This window comes from Diprion similis, chromosome 2 (genome assembly GCF_021155765.1).
Source record: "Diprion similis isolate iyDipSimi1 chromosome 2, iyDipSimi1.1, whole genome shotgun sequence".
Lineage (NCBI taxonomy): Eukaryota > Metazoa > Arthropoda > Insecta > Hymenoptera > Diprionidae > Diprion > Diprion similis.
The window spans coordinates 11,906,047-11,932,305 of record NC_060106.1 but is presented as its reverse complement, the minus strand read 5'-3'; the positions used below and the strand labels follow the sequence as shown (position 1 = coordinate 11,932,305).

Below are 26,259 nucleotides of genomic sequence, written 5' to 3'. Positions count from 1 at the left end.
GATCAGCGTCCGAAGAGCCGAAGATAACTTGTCACAATATTACCTAACGATCATGCTAGATTAATACTGATTATTAGGGAACATTTATGCCTATTTGATAAACGCTATTCGTAAGGATTATCCTTCGTTTATTTTATAAATATATTTGGCAATATAACATTTAAATACAATAGTAAGATAAATTCTAGTGAATTATGCGTATTAAAGTCAATTTGAATAGAATAAGTTAAATTTTGGTCAACGAGCGGAATAGTAATAGTTAATATAAAGTGAAATAAGAACATTAGTCGGAAGTTTGATTCATGATTCATCTAAGTGCTCGCAAAAACGTCAACTCCTCAAAAGTGCAATTAATTTTTTTTTTTTTTATTTGCTTTTTATTAATTGAATTAAGTATTAAAGATGTTTAAAACTTTACTGGTAACAGTAATCGTTACGTAAAACATACGTATCGTTTCGAACACGTATGAAATATCAACACGTGTTATGGCAGAAAAGATAACACTTTACGTGGATCCATAATTTTTCTTTTTTTTTTTTATACCTGAATTTGCTAACTTTAAGAGGATGCAGACTCAAAGAGACATTTATTCGAAACTTTAGATAAAACTCTGGGTAATAATTGTAAGACACACTCATATAATTACTAGAGTAAAGAGATTTAAAGATTCTACTAAAGTTTGTTCCGCGATTTTTGTGCAATCGCCCGTTTCGTAAAGTCGGTCGCGAATTGTAGACTCGTTGGAGCCTTATCTGCACCCCCTCAATTCCCGTACCAGTATTCATTAGTTAATCAATTTCTGCGCCCATCAAAAGGCATAGTGGCATAACTTTTTCCATCAAGTCGGGAATGTTTGCAGAACGAATTTTAAGCAGTTTCTTCCACGCCGCGGGCAACGCCGACTTTATCAAATGCTCTTTTATCACATCTGAAATCAAATTTCTTATAGTTGTCAAGACTAAAATCGTATGAAACATGTAAACGTGATACGTTTAGGGTTCATTTTAAAATCCATATGATTGTCATTCTTAACATTGGAAACACATACCTGATTTTACAAGGTTATCGGTCAATGCTATGGTATTATAAATTATGGGAGACTCAATCTGAGGACCATGTTTATCAAGAAAATCGCGAATTGTCGGTCCGATCTCTGCTTCAATCACAGGTGTTTGAGATTCCACTAAGCTTATCGCTGTCAGTATAGTCAAGCTTAGCAATGCCTCATTCTGCATTAAAGCATGTTGAGCAGTCAACATTTTGATCAAATGTTTAATTGCTCCGTGACTTATAATTAACGATGCGACTTCTTTATCTCTGAAAGAAGATTTTTCTATAATTATCATTTCAATGACGTATTAACAATGCGTAGCTTACATGGAATAGTCGTCCCAACTCATTGTGTTCAAAATAAAACTTGTTCATCACTGAAATAACGCTCACCTGCTATTCTTGATTAGCCAAGCTAACAAACGATTGGCTTCACCTTGTACTCCTGGATGATCCTCTGTACCACACCATTCAACCGTTCTTTTAATGAGATCTTCTCTTTTACCCAAGGAAATCGCGGCCTCTTCTAAATACCATATGGTACAAAATTAAAAAATTTTAGTTTGAAATAATTGCAGGACTACCTAGTTTTACACATTGTCATGCACGATTACATTCCATTAACCTAGAGATGGATATGTATGAGAGAAATGTGATAATAAAAAATATTAAATAATGTTGAATAAGCTTACGTTGCCCATCGATGACCATTCTTAATGTGCCCAGCAGTTTGAATACTACGGGAAACGTGGGAATATCTAACATAGGATAAACAACATCGACGAGACCATCTGCTAATACTAGTGCTTTGTTACTGGAAGGAATGACAAGATTACGGAGGGCGCTGAGCAAAGCATGTTGTAATCTTATGGGGCAGTTTCTATTATCATTTTTGCTCAGAAGCCGCAACAATTTTCGATGTACTCCTTGAGCAACCATGAGCTCGCAATGTGTATCACTCCTGGCAAAATTTCCCATTGCGAGAACAGCCGCAAGTTGCAGATCCTCATCATCACTTTCCAACCAGTCGACCAGCTTCTTATATACTTCTCCATTGCTACCGTTGTAGAGAACATCCATGCTATCATCTGCATAATAGTAAAGTTATTTTCACATTTTCAGCTGAGCACATTTTGAGTTTTTAATTTCGTCAACAAATTTAAACACAATATTGACATTGTTGACGATCTATTCATATAAAACTGAATCAGGTTAAACATGTTAATTACTTGAATGGGTGATAAATACTCTACCACTTTGTTGAATAACTAGCATCAAATATTTACCTCCGGTAAGGATTAAGACAATTAAATCACAAGCGACTTTCAACACCGATCGTGCCTCTTCATCTGTACAGCGTGGTCCATGTTTTTCTAACAGTTTTAACAGTAATTCACAGACACCAGCTTTTGCTAGTAATAATTTTGTACTTTCTGTAATGAAACATGGAAGATTGTAAAAGTACAGGATGCATTGAAAAAATATCATAAGTTTATTTTTGAATGTGATTCAAATTATCAGAATATTTGTCTCCGATGGTTTACCATTTTCTGCCTGCCCATGTAACAGCTCTAGGCACATTTCTGATAATTCTGGTGATGCATCGCTTGCTAATATATTAACGAGTATTTTAGTTAATCTTTCATCTAGAACCTCTTGCCCCAAATCGGTTAATATTCCTAATATCAACATGGCATGGGTTGCAGCTTCGCCAGATGTGGTACCATCAGTTTCAAGAATACTGCAAACAACTGACAGCACATTTTCATCCAAGGCCTGTAAAATTTATTCTGTAATATCAAAATGTATAATGCTAATAAAGTTGAAATTACTATATAAGTGCGAATGGATTTGAATTGAGCAGTTTACCTTCTTTTGTAAGGCAGTCTGATTGATAAGAAAGTTCAGCAAAAAGCCAGCAGCAACATTTCTCAATCCAGCAGCTCCATCACCATCAGCCAAACTTATTCCCATTTTCAGGGCTGTTAAAATGTATGTTAATCCATTCTGCTGGTCTACCAATGTCTTTCCCACGTCTATATTCAGAGGAAACAACATTCATAATTAAGTTTTATGTAGAGTAAAGAAAATATGTAGCAGAGTCTAATTTCTCAATAGGACCATTGCATATTGAACATCAGATAACATATAACATACACCCACAGGTAGCACAAATAAATTACACAATGATATGGCTGCAATTGATTTATATACGCACCATTTTCATAGCAAATATTTCCCAGAGCTCGAGATGCTTGTGTCAGAATGTCAATATCATATTCTCCTTTCAATAACTCTACTAAAGCCTTAATCAATTCTGGATTTGTACATTTTTCTCGTCCTCTATCGGTCTTGGCGATTTCGGCTATCGCTCTAGTAGTTTTCGCAACAATTAATGGTGACTCGTGCTTGAGAAGTGTCAAGAACACATCATCAATTGCAAACTCTAATGTTTCTATAAATTTAAACGTAAACACATAAGTAGTTCGATAGATCAATACTTCAAATCTGTTTTATTTCAAGTTGTTCAATCTGTTTTATAATAATCACCTCCGACAGATGTTTTGCTAACGTTAATCAGAGAGTCCAGTATTTTCATTATGTTTGTGATCCCATTTTCTTTAATTTCATTCCCAGATTTAATGGCATCGAGCAACTCCCCGAAAAGTTTGTCAATATTGTGCGTTGTTTCCCCTGGAACAGTGAAAATTCTTTGTAAGTATGTTTTCACTGTACGCTAATGAACGGAAAGCTATTCTTTTCATCTCGTAACTGTATACATGGATTTCATCGTTTACACTGGAAACACAGGTGTCAAAATTGAGACTTTTGATTTTGTCAATTAAAATGTGAGTTTCATTTTTTACAGAAAGAAAACATTGTAAAAAAAAATGCTGAACTTATAAATACTTATATTTCTTGGAATGAAAAATTATCTAAGGTGATAACGAATCATAGATTTCAATGTGAAAATGAAAAACATGTTTACATGGCTGAAGTAGAATTATAGGCTGACCATTTGTGTGAGAATTATCATTGTTTCCAGTTACATTAAAGATTGCTAAACAAGTTGTGAAATATAGAAAATATTTTCGCGAATCGAAAGCGAGAAATGTATTGAAAACGACATTCCTTCAAACTTACCTTCCATTATTATGACGTGCTTTCGAACTTCTTTGGTGCAATTTTGGTTAATTTAGTGGCTAGTTACTTAAAAATAAATTTTTACCCATCAAAACATTTTTTTTTGTGATGTAAATATAGGTGGAAAGGTACAATGTTTTGTTGATATAGGAAGACAGAACATAGCCGGCCTTCAGAAAATTGACATGCGTCGATGACGTCTTCATTTAATACTCCCTTTGGCGGACGCTAAAGATTTGGGAACATGACGAACGTGCAAGCGGCTCCGTTGTCATTCCCTGCAAAAAATCTGCTTTACGGTGCATATCCAAAGAAAAAATATCGCACGCAATTTCATCCCCGACGATAACAGGGCTTCGACGATATCAATAATACCGATAAACTCATTGAACTTAAAATTTCCGTAATTTTACATTAAATATAAATCATTAATAGTGCGTTCTCAAACACACTGGAAATCCTCTCGGCGATGCGCTACGGGGACGGTACTACTAGGGGTGCGTTCCAAATTCTGTGTTTCCGATATTAACTCCCAGTGCTGTCAACAATGTTTTATCTCTTTTACGCTGCCGAGTTCGTGGCTAGTTCTGTTCTGTCCTAGTGAGTTTTTAGTGTTCTTAGCTAGTCTCAGTAAAAAATTCCCTACGAAAAAGTTAAGGAAACAATGGATAGAGTACGCTACTGACGTAGCAACCGCTTTATAAAAGTGGTAAGATACAAATGGCTTCTGATGGTGAAAATGGGCTTTCGGATAACTATCAATCGTCCAAAATTGTCACAGAGCAACTGTCAGGCAGTGAAAAAGAGTTGGAAAAGAAGAAGGAAAAATTTCAAGGTGATAACATGTGTATAATAGCAAATAGTGTGATATATTCAAGAAGATTTACACAATCATAACCTCTCTTTATTTGCCGACTAGGAATACCTTTCAAAAAAATTATATCCTGATAAGATATTTAGAGATATAGCGTATCATGATACTATAATTATAAGAATCTAAATTTTAATGATTTGATCAAGATCTCTTAACAACGACTTGATCTTTTCTGACTTCAGCGGCAGTTTTTCTGACTGCTGTAACAGGAATAGCTGCAACATTGGGTTTTGGAACGACAGTAATTGCAGCCCGACGACAGGATCCAAAGTTCTTTCAAGAAGGCATTTCTGGGACAAAAGCAATGACGGAAACTGGAGCATCGTTAGCTCTTAGAGCACTAAGCTGGGGAACATTGTACGCTGTAACGGGCTGCGGCATGTTATGTTACGGTCTTTGGAAATTTTCAGGAGCATCAAATGCAGAGGAGTTCAAAAGAGCCATGGGTTCAATGTTGCCTAGGATATCAAAAAATGATCCACCTCAGAGTAGGACAGAGTTCGAAGGACTTACTGATTTGTTAACATACATCTCTGAAGACTGGGGTAAAGAAAATGTGAAAGAATCTAAATAAATCAAGATGATGTAATTCTACTTTACTGATCATTCATTGTTAATAGTTCTAGTCAAGATTTAATGATGTATAACATTTTTTGTAAGGAGATACGAATTACAATTCGAAATAGAACCAAATTTTTTTTATGCATATCTGAATATTATTTACAAACAAGGCTAACTAGTTTTCCTATGATCGTCAGAATTATTCTCTCTCTTTTAGTACATCATGATTTGATCTTAATCAATGTATAAATAGTGCTGGACTTATAAGTCAGGTGCTGGCATCTCTCATCTAGTTTAACAGGCAGTTAATCAATAAATTGGACATTTGAACAATGTACCCCTTCATTTACTAATATGAAATAATTATTAGAGTGAAACTTCATTCCCTTTCTTTGAATACCTGTCGACTTCCACCCATCTTTAAAATTTTTATACAAAATTCTGTGACAGCCTTTGCATAACGAGCAAAGTGTACAGTACACTAATGTTTACACAGATTGAAGTACGATAAGATTTGAATCCTTGTAAGATAGCAGACAAGGCATTGTCAGTAGATTTTTTGACATGGTCATGAAATGGCCTTGATGGATGTTGAACCCGTGTCAAAATAAAAATAAAAAATTACTATGAAATGAAATGTTTCCTATGCTTGTGTTTATTACTTTTTTAGTTATTTAACAGAACACATGTTGTACATAATTCCTGCGTGCCGCCTCTATTAAAGTGTAGAATGGAAAATTAAACTAGCATATGTTATAAGTAAATGGAAACTGAAGAGTAAAGGCTTCAGTTGCTTGCTTAAATATTTAGACAACGTATAACAGCAATACAAGCTGCTTCAGAAATCTTTTTGTACGCTGGAGTTTGCATGATGTAAACTTTGAACTGAGTTCAAAGATATTGGCAAATGACAACTCTACGTCTGAAGACCAAGGGAGAATAGTGAATTATGACCTTACCTGTGCGTCACATTGTGTATTTACATTAAATTTAAATTTCATTATCGTTTAGTTCCTCGAGTCTGGTGGCTATGTAATATTCTATTCAAGTTCATTCAAATGGAAGGAAGAGTAAAGGTTTAATACCATGTCGCACTGTAATTAATGATCCCCTTTTGGATTCACATTACTTGTTGTGTTCACAGTCCCAACATTTGACACGTCGAGCCTATAGTTTACATATGTACGCATTACTGGAATCGTTTGAAAACATTTCGTCCGTTAATATTTGAGTTGTGCAATTACGTAATGTGAAAGACTCCCGAGACATTGTACGTGTCGTAAAGTCGTCTTTCAGACATTTTGACAAAGACGTCTTTTACGCAAAGCAAAAAGACGCAGCGAGACTCTCTTCCTTGGATAATTTTGAGACCTGGATTTTAATACGTCGAAAAGATGTCTTGAAACCGTCTTTTTTTATTACGCTTCCTCGCCGTCAGATGGATCTCCATCTCGAATAAAGTAGATCGTCTAACTCAATGTAACTGAAGTACTGAAGGAAAGATAAACTTTTTAATCATTATGCACATTTGCTTTACCGTGTACATACATTAATTGTTCCCTGGTCAATGAGTCGTCATTCGTAGTTAAAATATTAAAATTTTTTTTTTATCATCGAAACGAGCAAGTGTGCAATGATTAAGATCACCGATAGGTTTTCCACACATTATACACTGTTGTGGTTCCCTACTGTATATACTTAACCTCTAATAATTAATGTGATTTCAGATACTTATATCCATTAAGAATTAGCTGTTTTCATCTTACAACAATTTTAAAGCCTAGATCGACACGAACAAATGTTATGGTATACCTTTGACCTCGCATTTAACAAACTCATGAGCCATAACATTACATTGCGTTGGTCTGTGCTAGGAAATTTATCTAACAGCCAATAATTTTCGTCATAAAACATCAGTCGAAAGACGTCCCTAAGTCGTTCAACGAAGCATGTCTTCAAAATGTCTTCTTGAGCGCTAAATTAAAGTCGGAAAATGTTGCATACGCCATCTTTTCGACCTTTTTAAGGCATGTTTTAGGCGTCTCGTGGCAATACCGTCAGACGTCTTTCCGGATCATAGGGCGTCTTTCAAACATTTTTCAGACGGCAGATGTGTTTTCTGGGTCGGATGTATACCTAAAAGTCCAAGTATCAGTACGAATTTTGAGTCTCGGTTCTAGATGTCAAATTTTGATTTCTTCCACGTAAATAATAAACGAAAACATAGTCTTATTAGATAAAGTTTATTTTTTATTTCAATGTGCTGCTACTTGCTGATTATACTATCCACCGAAAACTTGAAGACTTATTTATCAACGTAAATATTATATATGGATAGAATCAAAACTTATTCATTTAAATTTAAATTAAAAAAACCTTCTTTCGTTTTACCTGTGTAATATGGGTATATGTATTGCAATTACAAGACTACAAAATATGAGGTACAACTGGTTTAATCTCGTCAATGAGTACTTCTTTAAAACAATAAATCAAGGCCTTTGGTTTAATCTCGAATCATCGTTACAAAAGAAAAAAGTAATACGATGGAAACAACCACTCAGCCAAACTCAGCCTAAATCAACAACAATTTGAAATTATTAGATTACAACAGTTATATTGAATTAAGTTCCATGTATTTATATCCAACGTAAGCATAACTAAGCACGCAAACGTATATTACGTTGTTAAATCTAAATATCTCTCTAGAAAATAGGAGGTTGGTAGCTCAAATTAGATTATATTACGTAAGAGTTCAACGAATTATAATAAGAACCAAGAAATAACGATTTGTGTAATCAATGTTTTGACAAAACGATACAATACTTGATATGATTGCATACAGCAAAAACATATCACAATTATAGGAAATAAACCGTACTACCAAACATGACCAATAGCGCCGAGCTTAGTCAATGCTTCTTCGATCTATTAGTATCCAAAAATCGCAACAACATAAATAACCTGTGTAAATACTTGCGCATACTATTAAATAAAATAGCAAGTAACAATTAGCGCAAAAAGATATGTAACTGACAGTACTGGAAATATGTATTTTGGTATTGAGTTTAAGAAAAACGAGACATCAGAATGGCATACTCATGTAAAACTCCTTTTATAATTTCATCTGTAAGCACAAAACAAATAAAACTATCTGTATCCCTAATCACACATAACTAATTATTATCGATCTAAAGTATACCTTGACCTTTCTTGCAAATGATGCATTTTTCCATTGAAAAGATTTTTTTCTTTAATTTGCTTTTTTTGATGTAATATGAAGAGTCATTTGTTATTTTTGACATTCTGAAGGATGATTAGTCGACGAGAGAAATCTATGCATTTGCAATGTGTAATGATTCTCACAATCAAACCCGAGAAACGTACCGGCTGTGTCACGACATGGGTGAGTCCGTTTGTTGCTTCAGTTTTATGGCAAGATCCATCGAGAAAAGATTCAGTTTCTTTAAATTTACTGTACAATAAATTACGTAAATGTGTAAAAAAGGGAACTGAAAAGAGAGAAAAATAAAAATGAAAAAAAAAAACCTGACATTCGATGTAAGCTTGGAACAAAATAGACGACTTACTTTGATGGATTGCAAATGCCGTTGGGACTATGATCAGGATCAAAAAAATTATGCACATCGCAGTGGAGGTCAATAATTAGCTGTTGTGGTAGCGAATGCTGAACACAGAATATAAGTAATCTTTACATAACAGGCAGCAAAACTCGATTTTGAAAAAAAATGATGAACCTAACGCGTTGACTTGCATAAAAGTTCAAGCGTAAAAGCCTCATATTAGCCGTCTTTCAAATGTTTTTGCTGTTTACTAAGCTGTAAGTTTACATGAGTGTAAATTAAGAGGTGGACATAGTCCAACTACCTTAGTACCTAATAAATTAGAAGAATGATGAGTTACGGCAATGAGTGAAATCTTGCTTACGGTAACTTATATTGTGACCTGCTCACCTCTGTGATACCGTCTATCTAAATTCAATGTCAAAAACAAGGTGACGATTAACTAAAACTCATGAACCGAATTTTGCATATATGTAAAACCACTATTACAAGTATAATTGAAATAGAAGTCAAAGGCCAAATTCTATTTCGAGCATTTCTAACGAAGGAGACGGTCGGGAATTTTCGTCGATATTTGTAGCTTTTCGCCATCGACCGGTGGATAACATTGACCGAAGCATTGACCAGTCAACCTCATTTGTGATATCGAAGATACGTTTTTTTCCTTCGTGATATTATCCAAAGGTTGGCAATGGCCCCGAAATGCTCTTTGAAATGTCCGTGAAGAACAGTTTCGAAATAATTACACAGTCAGTGCATTTACAGCACACCTTAAACTCGTAAGTGTGCAACTAGTCATTGATTATGTGACGCATTTGATGACTTGCGATACGTCAATGATGCAAGTCATTTCAAATTTGTTCCAACTCATAATTTGTTGGATCAAATGACCTGTCCGAAACCTTCACTAATACCTATACATTTGTGCGTACCCGTGTATGTATTTATCTAAAATACAGATGATTTGATTCGGAAATCTCGTTGACCGTGACACAATTTTTCATCACTCTATGCTCTAGGGCCAAGTTTTTCAAATGTGGTACTACGATCGGTTAGATGTTTATGGTGTTTCGTGCGTCAAACTGGTTCACCCATGGCCAATGGTACCTAAAACACCTATACGCCTGCCCAGTATTTAAAATTGTGAGTAATATGACTTCGAAAATGAGTGTTGAACTCCATAATGGCAGAGAAATTACATTGAAAACCCGTTTCAACGATTACTTGTACCTATACGTATGTACAAAATTTTTCAACTTGGCTGTGTAAGTGTGAACTTGTGTTCGACCAAAAGATTTTGAACTCTGCATGATACTCGCTAAATCTACAGTTATACCCAATTAAACCAGTATTTCGAATCTAATCGTACCTGCGTGAACGAAAGACTTAGAATGAAGACTATACACATGCCTACTTAATTATGCAAACAACAATCAACAACGATACTCAAACGAGATAAGGAAAATATTGGTAAAATAAATCACCTATACAACGTGATTTGACATATAATGCCGAAAAGTCTCTCGTATTAGGATTCTTAATTGTGTCCCGAGGCAGATGGGATACTATAAATCTTTCCAACATCGGTTATTAAAATGATGACGTATTCTATCACCACACAGTTACCAAGAAATTGAGGAGATTATATTCTCATTATATAAAAATTGAAAAATAATGTAAGTTTCAAGCTTCTCGGGTCTTTATCAAAATTGTTGAGGTTTTTTTGGAATTAAACTAACGTGTTATAACTAACAAGTGCAGCATTTTACAGGGTGACGTCCGACCGGGAAAACTAGGAATAGTCAGGGAATTATGATGGACCACAGGATCAACGTACTTTTTTTCATAAATTCTTTTCAAACTTTCGCTATGCTTCGTAAATTCAGCTAAGGTTAAGCTAACTTTCGAAAATAATAATATTCAATTTCTAATTATTTGCTTAAAACGGAAAAATACTATGTGTTTTTTAATCGAAATTTAAGTATTGACGGTGAATAATTCCTCGAACTTTTGGTCGTAAAAGCTGCCCGACATTACCTAAGTTTCCTGGAAAAAGGTCAAGGAATTCTGAATTTTTTTTAACCGGTAAAGTCATTATTCAGGGAATACAGTTTGAACAGTAAAGTAATCACGGAACATTTCAATTTATTCTACTTAATTCGGCCGTATTTTATGACCGTCGAAGGAGGGAATTAAAGACGATTTGTCGCTTTCCTCGTTATACGTGTGTGCATGTATATATACATCAGAAAGCAACGAGATTTTTATTATTTCAATTACATATTGGATCGACGATCCAAGAAACGTGAGTCTATAGTATACTCGATTCAAATTTCACGTGTAAGAGCAAGATACGAGCTTATTTTCTCTCTAATTCCACAGACAGGCAATTCGTCGACCCTGTGCAAACCAGATCTATAGCAAATATAAAGTGAATACCGAAATTGAAAAAAATAAAATTCGAATAGAAAGTGGGATAAAATAGGAATGAATGTCAATGAATGCGGAACAAGTAAGGAGGGACTGCAGGTGTCAAGACCAATACGACCCAGAGAGAGAGAGAGAGAGAGAGAGAGAGAGAGAGAGCTGATAGTGTCAAGTGCAAGAACGTACGACGGTTGAGTTCGATGTCACATAATGCATTTAATAACGCTTTCGCCGTTGCGGGTCGTTGCATTTGCACTGCACATTGTCCGGCTTCTGTCAAGCCAAGCTTGGAACAGTGTTTGGAATACAGTAAAGGGATGCGTTTTACCCGGGATATTCCGGAGTTAAGACTCGTTTATGAAGTAAAAAAATTTAAAACGATATATTGTTATTCCTGCATACGTAACCGATCAACTACTCTTGACTCGCCAAGTCGTTTACCATCTATTACGCTACATAAGCGGTGGGAAAATGTTTGCCTGTCATTCATCCCTTCAGAAATGCGCAGATACCTCTTACAGGTTTGGCCAAATGAGTAATAAACGTTCACCTGTTCGGCTGTAACCTGGAGGCAATTGCGAGACGCAATAGAAGTGAGGAATTAACTGTTATTCAGTTATGCTGACAGAAGCGGGCCACTTATCCTGCAGCTATGTTCTTACCTTCACGATTCTACGAGCCATACCGACTCATCCTTGGCTTTGCAACTCCAAGAACTCTATCAATTGAATTGCGGAACTGAACGGGAAGCTAATGATTGAATGTCGAAGGTACCTGGCGGTTCGACCACTTCTACCGGGTCTTTTCAATGTTCTCCAATTAATCGTTAGTCCCAAGCCCAATGTGCTAAGACATGTACTTGAGCAGCGAGCTCAAATTTGCTGCTGGTTTCATTTTCTGCCCTTCACTCCGCTTCATCGGCCTCAATTTTCGCTCTCCCAAGGAGTTTCCTGAGGAGGTTTACCGCGAGAGGAGAAGGCGAAAACCATTTACACGACTAGAATTGCGTCTTTCTCCACTTAAGGAAGAAACGCGTCACCGAGTTGTTGAGAGTGACATAATCAGAGGGAACGTGTTTAGCAGTCATTTATGATTACCGTGACTTCAACGTATGTACCGGCGACGTTATCCGATTCTTCTAATCGCCCTAATCGGACCGTTAGATCATGTCGATACGACGTTTAGTTGAACACAGCATATATCGTGTTTCGGTTACCACTGCGGGTTTTCTTATTCGTGAAAAGATCATGTTTTGGAATGAATTCGAAGTTATAGGTATACGAGGTAATGGACACTTTCCTTTTACGTCAATTGTCTGACACAAGACGACACTCAGGGATTTGTGTGCGAAAATTGATGCAAAAAGAAAGCGCCCAATTGTACGAGATTTACAATGCCCGGACCAAATAGGCGCAGTATGCAAAGCATTGCATAAACTAGCTGCGATGCTTCCCCTAACCGATGCAGGACGGCTTTCGTTGTTGATAATATTTTTCCTTACGGTAATTAAGTTTCACGTGTATAATAATAATAGTAGCGCACTTTTCACAATTATATTTTATCTGCGGAATTATTTTTATCTGTGAATAAGAACTTCTGCAGAATAGACAGTTCTGCGATTCATTAGCCGGTTTGATTAGCCAGCTCATTACCGTTAATGTTGAGTTGTATACTATAAATGCGAATGAACTTGAGATTTTTCCAGTGTTTGCTTATCGCCGTATATATTTGCACACCAAATGCCCAATTTATATTAGCATTGAATTATTCAAATTGGCTGCATCATATGAGTCGCGTGAAATTCCACTCCAAATAAACGTCAAGCATTTATACAAATTTTGGTAATTCCTTCGCGCGCGTCAATGCCATTAATCGTTTGTGATAATGATACCATTTTACGAACTAATGAACTCACGAATAAGTCGACGCATTTTAATTAAGGCTATACCAAATGAGCGTATATTTTAAACAAATCACGCCCGTCGATCTTCACGTCATATCGAACGTTAAAAAGTCGTAGGAAAGAAGGCTGCATGCCCATCAGGGCCAAAGCCCAAGGCGTAGAAATCGGAAATGAAATTAGTCGTCGTTTTCACATCTTTCGTCACAGATTTTCTAACATCGCAATGACGCGTCCTTTGTAAGATTCGCGTTGAGATGACGGGGTTTCAAATTCTTCCAGCCCTTTCATCTCGATATACATTACACAGGCTTCCTCGTTCAACGTTACACATACACACTTATGTAAACAATATTTTGTTTACAAACAAGTCAACATTCTATACGCGGAATTCACGTACGATCACGCACGTGGGCTGTTTGTAGCATTATTAATATACCAATGCTGTGAATATTTAATTATCTCCAGCGAAAGGCAAGTATAGAAAACACGGCAACCGATGACCTACATGATTGTATACCAGTTCGGGCATCACTTCGTGTGGCGAAAAAGCGATCATGTCTATGCTAAATCCATAATGTCGTATCAAGCTTCCTACTGTTTTCTTACACTCCTCTTGTGCTTCGTTCTTATTCCCTCACTTTCTTATTACCGCATTGAGCGGTGACTTATGCTTGGTACCCAGTAAGAAAATTCACGTTTCACGTTGTAGTCAGTGTCAGTGTCTTAAATCTGACGACGAGCCGACTATGTTTTGGTCCAGCACACGGCATGATTGCGTTGAAAACTGCCAGTCATCCTTGGCTAATGTACCTGCCGACCAGTACACTTACCGTTGGGTCTATTATCCAACGCGCCGTTACTTTCCCTGGCATAATCCGAAAAGTATCTACCGCAAGTCGTGTAACGAGAATGGGATACGAAACGGTGTATGTGTGAGGTAAAAGTCACGAAACGCGTAGATCCGACCGCCTGAAACGCAGCCACAGCTGGTCCAAAAACTCATATATGGACAAAATTCGACAAGTCATTGATTCGGCTGAATTTCATTTGCTACTACCACGCAATTGTGTACCTGGCTTGTTAATTTGAATTTAAAACCAAATTCAAATATCGTGTCTACCCGCAATTAATTACAATTCCCTGCTTATAGTTCGATGGGAGTCGAATTCGTGTGCAAACGATCGAAATTACATCGTCAACACCTGGATGATAGAGGGCAAATTTGAAGGATAAGGTACGCGCAAAGTCGAGTTTCTAGCGCAACCTTATTACACTGCGTAAACGATGTGCTTACAACCGATATATCCGTGATCTTAAATGCTTAAATATGTCTAACTGCCTTGAATATGGCTTCTGACTATAACGACGGTAAACTGCACGTTGGGCATAATCTGCATAACTGAACTGCGTAAACTGAATAGAATTTTTAAAAGGACGAACACCGGCCGTGTCTATTATATGTATCAACGTTCGTAACACTCCATCATTAGACGTTAAACAGTTTTGATCTCTGACCCCTGTGATATGCAAACAATGCGTAATTCCTCGCACGGTGATAACCTGTCCCCCGATCTCATTGTCCAACGAGTATGCATGCTTTGAAATATTGTAGTTAGGTAGGTTTAAACATGGGAATATATGAAGGATTGGACTTTGGTCAGTCAATGGTAAGTTGTAAGTGATAAATTAATGCATCTTAGTTGCAAGAGTATAACAATATTGTTGAAAGATTTCTTCAACTCACCTTCAAAATTTAAAACGAATTTCTGATCAGTTGAACTGAATCTGTAGAATAAAAATGTGGCTAAGATGCATGTGTTTAATTAAATTGAATCGACTACGCTTTTACGATTATCAGTCGAATTAATCTCACAATCAAGCAATTTTACCCAACTTCGCATTATTTCTTTCATAGTATACGGAAATTACAGCGATGGAGAATAACTTGCTGTGAAGCATCAGCTGTGAATCTAGGATAACAGATCGGTTGAATTTGTTGCATTGAAGTTTAAATATTTACAATACTCTTTGATTTTTAGATGGAGACTATTTTATACACTGTGTATTAGTAGCGAATGATAAAGGATAAATTTGGAACGATCCGACTGAATCTGTTGACTGATCACAGTTGATTACAACTTGAATTTGATAAATACGTCAAATGCATTCTAAGGGAGACTATGAAATCAATTTTAATAACATCATGCAGCTGATTTAAAATTGATTTCCAAACACGGGCATATGTGTATAATAAATGCTAGATTATTCATCTTATAATATTGAATCAGCGACACGGTTGAGTGATTTTAGGTTTTGAGCAAGAACTTCCGGCCAGAGTAAAAAGATCACTTTCCGGTGAAAAAAAATCGTCGCAACCTGCTTGTTTAAAAGTACCTAACGCACTTTTTACATACCGAGAGTTCTTCTCAGAATGTAATTGCTGCTTAATGCTAATTAAGTTCATTCCAGCTGATATTCAATTGGATTGAATTATGCTTGACGTCATGCGGATTGTCATTAACATTTTTAGCGCAGCTCCTAAGTGCGTAATGTTTCGCTTGTCGTGTGTGTTACCTTCCAGTTCGTCAAAACAGGTAAATAGCAAAAAACACTTGCCATTACTAACGAGAAAAGCAAACGTGGTCATGGCATTGAAAAAATTAACAAACGTCGCTCGGACGGCAAATTATAAATGTGTTATCTCATTCTAATGATCTTTACTTTATACAGTTAAAAAATAAAACATCTAATAAATCATACTTATTTACTTTATTGTAATATAATAATACACGATAATAAAAAGTTCAGCAGAATTATGAAAATGCTTTCTTCCTATTGTAAACAGACATCCACAATCACTCCAAAATATCACAAGGCATATACATGTATATACATATATATATATATATATACACACACACGCGTGTATCCTTAAAATAAGGGAAATGAAATAAATTTGAGCTGAAACAACCATACAACCGTTATATAATAATACCCAATTTTACAACTATAGTATACTGTCAATAAAAATTTATCCTGCGTTGTTAAAAATAAATATATTGTGCATGCAGTATAATAGCAAGGTGCTTTAATGGATCTGCACTTCAAAATAACGCATCGAAAATGAAATGAAAATAAAGAATATATATTATATTATATAACATTATTATTACAGATATTTGCAAAATTCGAAGAAACAAAATGTAGAACCGCTATACACGTATATACATATGTATTTATGAATTTATTTTAACAGTGTGACTTTAGAACAACGTTTAATACCTATATGCGAGATTTAACATCATCCTTGTACACACAGACAAACGGTGTGAAAAAAAAAATATTAAATGCGTCGAAGATTGGTCAGGCCTACCTTTTTCCATCCAAATATTTGTTCCTCCGTATCAGCCGTACAAAGGTATTATGCGACCATTGCAGAGAGTTGTAAAGAATAAAGAATGTATAAGCAGTTGAATAAATAATAATCTAAAGCAAAGAGGAGGCGATGTTCTATCGCATTTCAATGCAATTTCTTTGCCACTCTGTAACACGTCTATTTTACAATTTACAACGTCGCGGCCAGATACCCGACAGAATTTTTGGATACACATAGTGATAGGGAGATAAAAATAACCCTGAACGTCTATACTAAACCTACGGTATACCTATAACGTATAACATACGTATATTTCTGTTTCAAGATGGTTGAAAATATTCGCAAACGTGCAAAAACGGCGAATATTGGGGGTTGAACACATGCAGCGTCTCGTAAATAACAATGTTGGGCAGTGAAAACGGTAAAAAAATTCCCTGTCTTTCCCTGACCAAATTCTCATTTCTTCCCTGACTAAAGTGCTAAGTATTAGTGCCAATTAGAGTAACTAATTAATGAAGCTGTGAATTGATCGGTGTTTCAAAATATGGTCATAATTTATTTACAGCGACTTTTTCCAACTTATTTTTTTCCCCGACTAATTGAAAGACTCCTCAAATTTTCCCTAAAGAGTGGCCACCGTGAATAAACGTATTTGTTACACACCCTGTATAAGTCACATCTGGTGGTGTAGTCAGCTGCGGTTTTAACGTAACCTTCAATATCTACACAACGTTGCGGAAGTGGGATTCTGCATAGTGATAAATTCTTCTGGCATCCCGCTTTTGGACGCGTTAGCGATTTTTTCGCTTTGGAATTAAACCAAGAATTAAACAAAATTATTTACGGTATATATATTGAGTATTATACAAACAAAAAGTTGATTCGCGTAACGTGTTCTTTGAAAAGATTATTACATTACGTATGATCACAATATTTTTTGATTAAATATTACCTTATATGTATATACGGATATAATCATGACAAAAAAATCAATACGAAATAGCACGTACTGAACCTGAACAGTTTTTTTGGATTAATAATTCATCGGTAAGACTAATATAATCTTGATGTAACGAATGCAAATTTTTAAGTATTCGCGAATGCGAATATGAATGTAAATTTTTAAATCCGACACCACTTCTTTACGGCTAAAAATTGACGATTGAGAGACTGACGGGAACACCATGCAAGTTGCACGCAAACATTAGCGCCGTTTGCATCCTATTCCAGAAATTGCCGAGCTGATTTATTTGATTATTTAACGACAAATTGATAACAGAAGCAAATTAATTTTGAGGTCCGAGTGTGATTTAAACGTGAAAATAAACTTTTATAATGAAAGTTCATTATCCAACTAATGTTTTTTTTCTTATTTAATATTTTTTCACAATTTTTATAAGCAAAATATAAAGTATTTGCGACAATCATATCCGTAAGATATTCACACGATTTTTGCGGTTCCGAATGCAAATATTCGTGACATCACTATAGTATAACAACTATACGAAGAAAAATACTTAGATTATGTTACGTAAGTGCGGGTACGTATTAACGGTAAGAAATTCGAAATCCGTTTAAGCATTCCAGCTCCTCAGAGCTCAATTCTCATTATTTATTTATGTATTTGTTAATTCAAAAAAGTTCTCTGCATTGATCAAACTTAACAGCGTCTCGCGTCGTGTTATGGACATTTTCATTGTACTGGGTTAAAGGTGAAGATTGTTCAAAATCATTTTTGCCTCTACTGAGGAAATCCGCATTCGCTTAATACGACTCATTTCGAGTCATGCGATCATAATTTAATCGCCTCATTCTACAATACGTACCTATAATATAATGCACAGCATGTGTATCTATCCACGTGCTTCGATATATACACGTATATACACACGTACATATATAAATTTTATATATATATATATATAGGCGACACAATTGTCGATAACAATTCGTTACCTCAAATTGAGTTCAATTTTTCGTTTTTTCATAAACCATACTTCCTTCTCTTTTTGTCTCAACGTATTAATTATACACATATATACAACTACTCGTTATTAATTCTCTAGAACGATAGACTGGGGTGGATGTCAACCGCAGGCGAACTTTAAACTACGATATTGAGTTAGTAAAGAACATTGTCGACTCAGGACCTGCACCATAATTCAGTTTAAGATTATAAAATACTAGGGTGACGTTGATGAGGCTGTCAATTTTTCGCATATAGCGGATAGACAAAAAGGTCGCTTTGGGTGAATATCTAGCAGTTTATTTTCGTTGACAAATTTCTCTAGCCTTCAAACGTTTCATTTTTATAATTTTTTTCTGAAGGGAGAGTCGTAGAGGCTCGAGAGAGCTAAAACCGGCGAACAAGAAAGTGAGAGTTTCAGTGCGTCGACGAAAAAAATGATACGACAAGCAGAAATTATTGTGCCCGAGGATATTCAATAGAATTCAGGATGCTCAATTTCATCACTGGCATCACCACTATTTTCACTTTCGTGAAGTATAAGGAGTGCGGCAGTGAAGCAAAATTTCATACGTGCCTGACTTGGCTCCAAAATCGTCGTCGTATATACATATGGGACAACTGCAACGATCGCACAATTCTATGGTGTCCGAACTTTGGCCGCACATGCGAAAGAACGAGAATTTTTAGCCTCGGATTGGCAAGTGGTTGAAAATTCTGCAGTCTAATCAAAAACGTTCACGATTGCGTTACAACTGTTTTTAACATAATCTTTCAAAAATCGTTAGCAAAAAAGCAGAAGAAATCGGTAAAAAAATAATAGAGTACGATCGACCGAATTGACTGTTTCTAGTGATGGGACGTGGAAAAAACAAGGTTTCAATTCATAATTTCAAGTTTCTTCTATTACGGATTATACCGCACTAAAAAAGTTCTTGATATCGTAGTGAAAAGTTTGTCTTACAAGACGTGCGAGACTTGGCACGGGAAAAAAGATACTTCCGAATACCAAGAGTGGTATGAATCACAAAAATTCATGGGTCCGAGAAATGACCAAGAAAGCTACTTGAAACCATACTCTTCAATGTAAAAAAATATTCTTTTCAAGCCTATAAAGATTCTATAAATCGGCTTACAAATATCAAGAGCCATGCATTGTACACAACAATTTTCCCACAACTGATGAACTTTTTTTGAACTATTCCCGTGGGAAATACCTAATGAGCAGCACGCGATTCTTCGTCTCGCACGAGTCCCGCGATTCCCGAAGGAACCGGGCCGATGAAGACACTTACACACACATATATATATATATATATATATGTATATATATAATGCTCCGGGAGAATAGGAGGAGATACAGGACAACTGCAGCGGGTTCCCGTATACATATAGTGGAAAACCTTTATCGACCGGAGGTTTCCCTTTCCTTCCGTTGCGCCCATATCAAGTTAGCCAAGGTTCTGGAAGCGGGCGTGGATCCATGCTCGTTTATACACACCAGTGCAATTTAATGGGTCAAAGTAGAGAAGCTGGTCCACAGTCTCTTCTCGTCTGCGCTTATCTCTCTCTCTCTCTCTCTCTCTCTCTACTCTATTTTCACGGTTTACGGAAGCGTGGCGATTATCCATGATTCCGAGGCTGAATCGAAGTGACTTTTGCTCAAACTATCGCTCTCAAATTAATTTCCACCATCGTCAATTTCCTTTCACCAATGTACAATAATGCGTATTGTAGTTACAGAGGATTAGACCCGCCAATGCGATGCGCGCAGTCGCCGCTCTTCGGGTGTGTATTAGACGTATGCATGTACGCATACTCGAGTGTATAAGTAAGTATAAGTATGCACAATACAGACGAAGCTTAGCCAAGTGCCAGCGTTCGACTCTCGACCCACTTTCCTGGGCAAACATTTCGAGCCAACGATATGAACCAAGTGCAGATCCGTGGAAATGGGAAGAACCGCTTTTCATATTTATATTTATCGCCATGTGCTCGCGGTGTTTGTGCCCCGTTAGTTCGTTGACAACCGTTTTACACCCGATTTTGTAATACATTATAGAAATGTTTAAACACTTTAACACGTGTGCTCAGAGTTTAGGCTGCAGATTACTGCAATAACGACGTTGATCGGATCGCTTTCATATATTTTTTCTGCTTCCCCGTAGGATGATGGGATATCCGTGATACCAAAGGCGAAGGCTTACGTCTGATCAGTCGTTGCATCACACAGGATGTGTTACGCTGTTACGTCAATTACGATACAAGCTCGTTCCAACTTTTCTACCTCCGAATCCGGAGCTCCTTTCTCATTTTGTCGACTTTTTTTTTATTTAACAAATCAAGAAACCGATGCACAACTTTTTCAAATTTGTAGTTGCGTTTGTGAGTTTCTTCCTGCCGTGTGCACCGAAGCCAGTTTAATCGCGCACATCTAATACCAATTTTCACGATGTTTAATTCATAAATCAGACCAGCTTTAGCCGAGTGTAAAATTACAGGAGTGTAAATTAATCGAATCATCCCCGTAAGAAATATAACGGTTTTTCCTTATTTCAAAGAGTTACAGCGACAGCTTAAAAATTATTCAATATGACGTTATATATACTATAAACAAGATTCGGAAGGATATATAAATAATGCGTTTAAATATAGTTAATTGCATAAGACTTTGTGGGTGATACCAAACGAGAGGGAGAGAGACGGAGAGAGAGAGAGAGAGAGAGAGCGAAGTGTTTATTTGCCCTGGGACATGTCCCCTCAGGCAAAAATTGTACAGATATAATAAACAGAATGAACAGAAAACAAGTAAACTTATAAGTTAAATAGAAAAGAGCAGAGGATAGGATTAAATTGAACTGAGGAAGTAACAGAAAAGAGTCAGAACTCTAGTAGCGTACTAGATAGGAAAAGATTGGCAAAAATATGGAATGCGGCTTGTAGTAGTAGAGTAGAAATAATAAAGTGTAAATAAAAATAAATTAGAAATATGAATAGGCCTGAGTAAAGTAAAATTGAATAGAATGAAGTAACAAATCAAAGAGAAATAAACAGTCGAATAGGTAAACATTCCGAAATTCAGACATAACAGATAAAATAAGATGTGCATAAATGACAATAACAATAAAATAGAATAAAGCCAGCAGTGTAGAAGTAAAAATATAATATCGACAGAATCTACATGGTCATTCCACGCTGGTATCGGAGTCATTATTAAGCCGAGATTACGGACTTTATTCACATACTGAATAGTCTGATTTCCGACCATAATGTGGGGAAGAGAGGAGGCATCAAGCTTGTTAATAAACTTAGGACTATCAGAGAATTATCATAGCCTTTGTCTTTTGGAAGTTGACTTCCAAACGAGTTCTGACCAGCCCAATGATGAATCGCTTGAACAACATGAGAAACTTTCTTAGAGAGAGAAAGAGAGAGAGAGAGAGAGAGAGAGAGAGAGAGAGAAAGACAAGGTGTCTTCCAGACCGTGAAACCGATTACAGTCGGCCTTGCCATGGCGCATCAATTAATACGTAAATACGCGTGACGTACGTTAATTGATCCCCAGCAAGTAAGTGAAAAACTCATGTGAATTCCTGATGAATATTTTCGACTAATGCTGGTATAGATAAGCAGATGCACGTCGATATATCGTTCGATAAATTTGCACTTGCAGAAACCTGTGCGCTGCGTTACATGCCAGTATACCTATAATAAGAGGTTGAAAGTTTCGTGGGACTTAGGACGGCTCGTCGTGAATCGTCAGCGCATTCCATTCCGTCATGCGTCGGTATGCGAGAGCGTCGCACAAGGAGTCTTGATAACATACATAATACGTCCAACTTTTACTTTGTATTTTAGCGGGGTGGACGAGCGTGTACTTCGGGCTTCGTCCCTTCGCGAATGTTAATTAGCGATCGGCACGCTGCAGAAATTGTCTATTGAACGCTTTCGTTGACAAATAAATTTGCATGCGTCGCGTCGATGTGCTTGTACGTACATAAATTATACATAAATTATATGTATGTACATATATGAGTAAAATACAAGACGAAGCGGAAATGTTTAATTGTAAGAGGACTCTCTATCCCTCCGAGAAAGCGCAAGCAAGTGGGACTTATACCGGTTCTGAGAGATTTATTTGAGAAAAATACGACGAATTCCCTCAGTTTTCTAAATTATGCAACAATCATCGTGCGCCGTGTGACTCGCTATGTTGATATTGACCCCTGGGGGCAAGCCAGATACGCGATACACGTCGATTCGCACACCGTCACCTCCATTAAGCTGGCTATGCTAATATAGCACAATCAGACTCAGCTTACTATCAAACTAGCATCGCCACGTAGTAAAAATAGTGCGAATAAAACTGAATTCGAAAAATTCCAACGCGTGATTTATTCGATAATTAATCGCTGTCGATTGACATCAGTTTCGTTACCCCTAAATTTGTCGATGTATTGACCCTTGAATTATCCGCTAATTAGTCGCTGCCAATAGACGTTATTCCGACTTTCCCGAAACCACCCCCGACTTCGAAAAATTAAACAGTTTCCGCGACGACCCGAAGTTTGAGACTTTATCGACGCGTGAATTATTCGCTAATTAGTCGCTGTAAGTAGACGTCAAACCCGCTTTCCCAGAACCACCCCTTCTCTGTACATTCCACCCCTGCGTACGAAGGCCTAACTTATTCTATAACCTTTGAGCTGCGAAAGCCACCCTCCGCGTTTTAAAGAATAATATATAATATATAGTGTAAAAAACTCGGGACGCTAATCTTTGCGGTTTTGCGTCAGCTGGACGTTTCGTTAATACCATTTTGCAAGCCTCGATTCATCTTCGTGATTTTTTGTTTTTGAACGTAATTGGCGGATTGACGTTTTACCCACCATTTATATTATGTAACCGTATGTCAGGATAGTTACGCAATACTTGCGCCCATTACACGTGGGCTTTTTTCGAGATGGAAAAATTTCCTCAATTCACGATGCTAAAAACTGTGTACCTATTTGCACTCTACAGAGTACTCTGTTCGCTCACCTGCGTTAATACGCAAGCATTACGGCACAACGTAAACAAGCTGCGGAAATGCGGGGTGCTTGTACTGTGAATATTATACATTAATATGTGTATACATATATATATATATATATATATATATATGTATGTATATATATATGTATATTATTGTTATAATACTCATCAAATTTCTATTTTCTCCTAAGTGCGCCATCATGATTCATTTGCTGGTTTGGTCAGGATGAATAAGCCGAGTCATTTTGCGGTTCAAGATTAACATCAAATCATCGCCCGTTTATTATGCCAGGAAATTGTAATTTTTCCATGATTTCGCAGCACGTCGTTCGCAGCGTTAAGCTTGGTTAGACGAAACCCATTTTCTCGTCATGGAAAGGTAAGAGCACAAATTAAAACCGACATGGCGGGGAAATGATCGAATTCTGGATCCATGCCGAAGGCTTCGATGCATACGTCAAACTGACGCAGCAGCGTGTCATATATAAATAATTAATTCCATGAATCAGTTCGTCTGAGGGAAGTCACAAGTTTCTCGAAAACCCGTATACACTGTATGCATGCGTGTATGCACGTATATGTATACATCATGTGAATGTAACGGGGAAAAAATCATCTTTGACAGCGGAAAAGAATTTCTGTCGTAAAATAACTTTAATCACACACACACACACATAGAAAATCAAAAAAAGGAATAATACAGACGTATTGGGTTAAAATTTACAAGTAATCGAGAAGTTTAATCATATTATCGTAGGCGAGAACAATAATAATGGTAATAGTTATTCGGTCGATGTAATCAACGACCCCGAATATATCACATATCATGTACGCACAACTTTATACATTTGTATACTGATACGCTGCACGTGCGTTTAAAGAAGATAAGCTCATACTCGTGACGATATCGCCTGTTTAATTGATTTTATTGATATCCCTTTTTCACCCAATTGTAATCAACTTTGTGCTTGGAATTATATTTTTTTCCCATAGTTATAATTTTCATTTTTTCGTCAATCATTTGTCTCCGTTTACCAAGATTCACGCAATTATTATTAATATTTTCCATTCATTACAAGTGTGTGTATATTACATGTATGTCGGATCATCAATGCATTGTTGAAATTATCGTTTGTAATTCTATAGGTAAAGAATCGACGAGTGCATTGTACTTTTCTGAATGTCATCTTCAGCGTTTATTCTTTATAAATGAAATAATTGTGTGATTTTGAGCGTTTGAAAATGAAAACCTGTACAATAAGTAATAGTGTGCGAGAAACAGGACAGGTAAGAATTTCATATACATGTGCATAAACTTGTCTGGTTTTCGCTTTTTCCTACGTTTTCTAACTTTTCACTTTTCTAATATATACTTTCTTTATTATCTCGAAGGCGATACCAATAACAAGAATCGCGGCTTCTTTTTTTGTATAATATAACACCTAAACCTATAATAAACTCCTCTCGTTATGACGTCACGCGCAATTTACTTTAGGTACCTTAAGTAGCTACGGCAACAACAACGTTTTGGACTTTTTTTTTTTCTTTTGGGCAATACAATATTACTATGTATATTATATTATACTATATATATATATATATATTATATAATACTATATATATTATATAAGATCGTGTTTTCGTGAGATTGCGCACGTAATTCGGAACAAGTCCACGTAATTTATACAAATGGTTATTTATTATATATTATTTGCCCGCGTATGCAGCGTGTTTGTAATAAATACACTGTGCACACAGTATACAAATAACTCAAAACACCTAAAACCGGCATAACGTATAACGAGTTTCAAATTGAAAATATTCCGCTTCGTCCGTCGGAATTTCTCGAAAACATTGAAGAAAGGCCGACAAAAATATATAGAGAAATTCTCATAATATTGATAAGATTTTACAAAAAGTAGTAAGAAAAAAGAAGAAAAAAAAAAACCAAATTACGATTAGCTTTGAAAAATTACTGTTAATATTATCACTGTTTTTCCTTCAACCAAAAAGATATGGTATCGTTAATTAAATCTTCGGTACGCTAACTTTGTTCACGTCCATGTGTTCGTTGATGGTTTAAACGCCAGAGAAATTATTGACGGTATCATCGAGGGAATAGCTACGTGATGCGAGTGACATAGTTTTTTCGCTCTCACTCCCCCTTAAGTATAAAAAAAGAAACCATCGTGCATCAATCTTCCAAATTTCACGAATTTTCCATTCGCATGTCTTTCAGACTACTAGGATTGCGATATAATTTTTTTCACGTAATTTTTAAAAGTGTTAATTCGCTAGAACTCAGAGTCAGTATAGTCTTCCAGATAATTTGAAAATAATGC

General features: G+C 36.3%; 2 protein-coding genes and 1 long non-coding RNA gene across 4 annotated transcripts; 2 read left to right on the top strand and 1 right to left on the bottom strand.

The window, feature by feature from the left end:
* Nucleotides 1-354: 354 nt before the first annotated feature.
* Nucleotides 355-7,757, bottom strand: LOC124412099 (rap1 GTPase-GDP dissociation stimulator 1-B). Of its 2 annotated transcripts, none has more exons than XM_046891714.1 (10): nt 7,443-7,757; nt 3,602-3,745; nt 3,270-3,506; nt 2,921-3,087; nt 2,596-2,827; nt 2,338-2,484; nt 1,744-2,139; nt 1,445-1,577; nt 1,050-1,318; nt 355-929 (listed from the first exon to the last, which is right to left on the bottom strand). In XM_046891714.1, the coding sequence occupies exons 1-10, from the start codon at nt 7,474-7,476 to the stop codon at nt 790-792; spliced, it is 1,899 nt and encodes a 632-aa protein (XP_046747670.1). In that variant the 5' UTR covers nt 7,477-7,757; the 3' UTR covers nt 355-789. The 2 variants fall into 2 exon arrangements, with proteins under 2 accessions (XP_046747670.1, XP_046747680.1); XM_046891724.1 differs by lacking the exon at nt 7,443-7,757 and adding an exon at nt 4,196-4,634.
* LOC124412206 lies at nt 3,076-26,112 on the top strand. The gene is made up of 3 exons (XR_006929774.1): nt 3,076-3,085; nt 20,658-20,671; nt 25,931-26,112. It is a non-coding gene; the product is annotated as an uncharacterized LOC124412206 (long non-coding RNA).
* On the top strand, nt 4,869-5,932 carry LOC124412176 (transmembrane protein 242). The gene is made up of 2 exons (XM_046891849.1): nt 4,869-5,030; nt 5,252-5,932. Exons 1-2 carry the CDS (start codon nt 4,916-4,918, stop codon nt 5,641-5,643), a joined length of 507 nt encoding a protein of 168 aa, XP_046747805.1. The 5' UTR covers nt 4,869-4,915; the 3' UTR covers nt 5,644-5,932.
* Nucleotides 26,113-26,259: the final 147 nt, after the last annotated feature.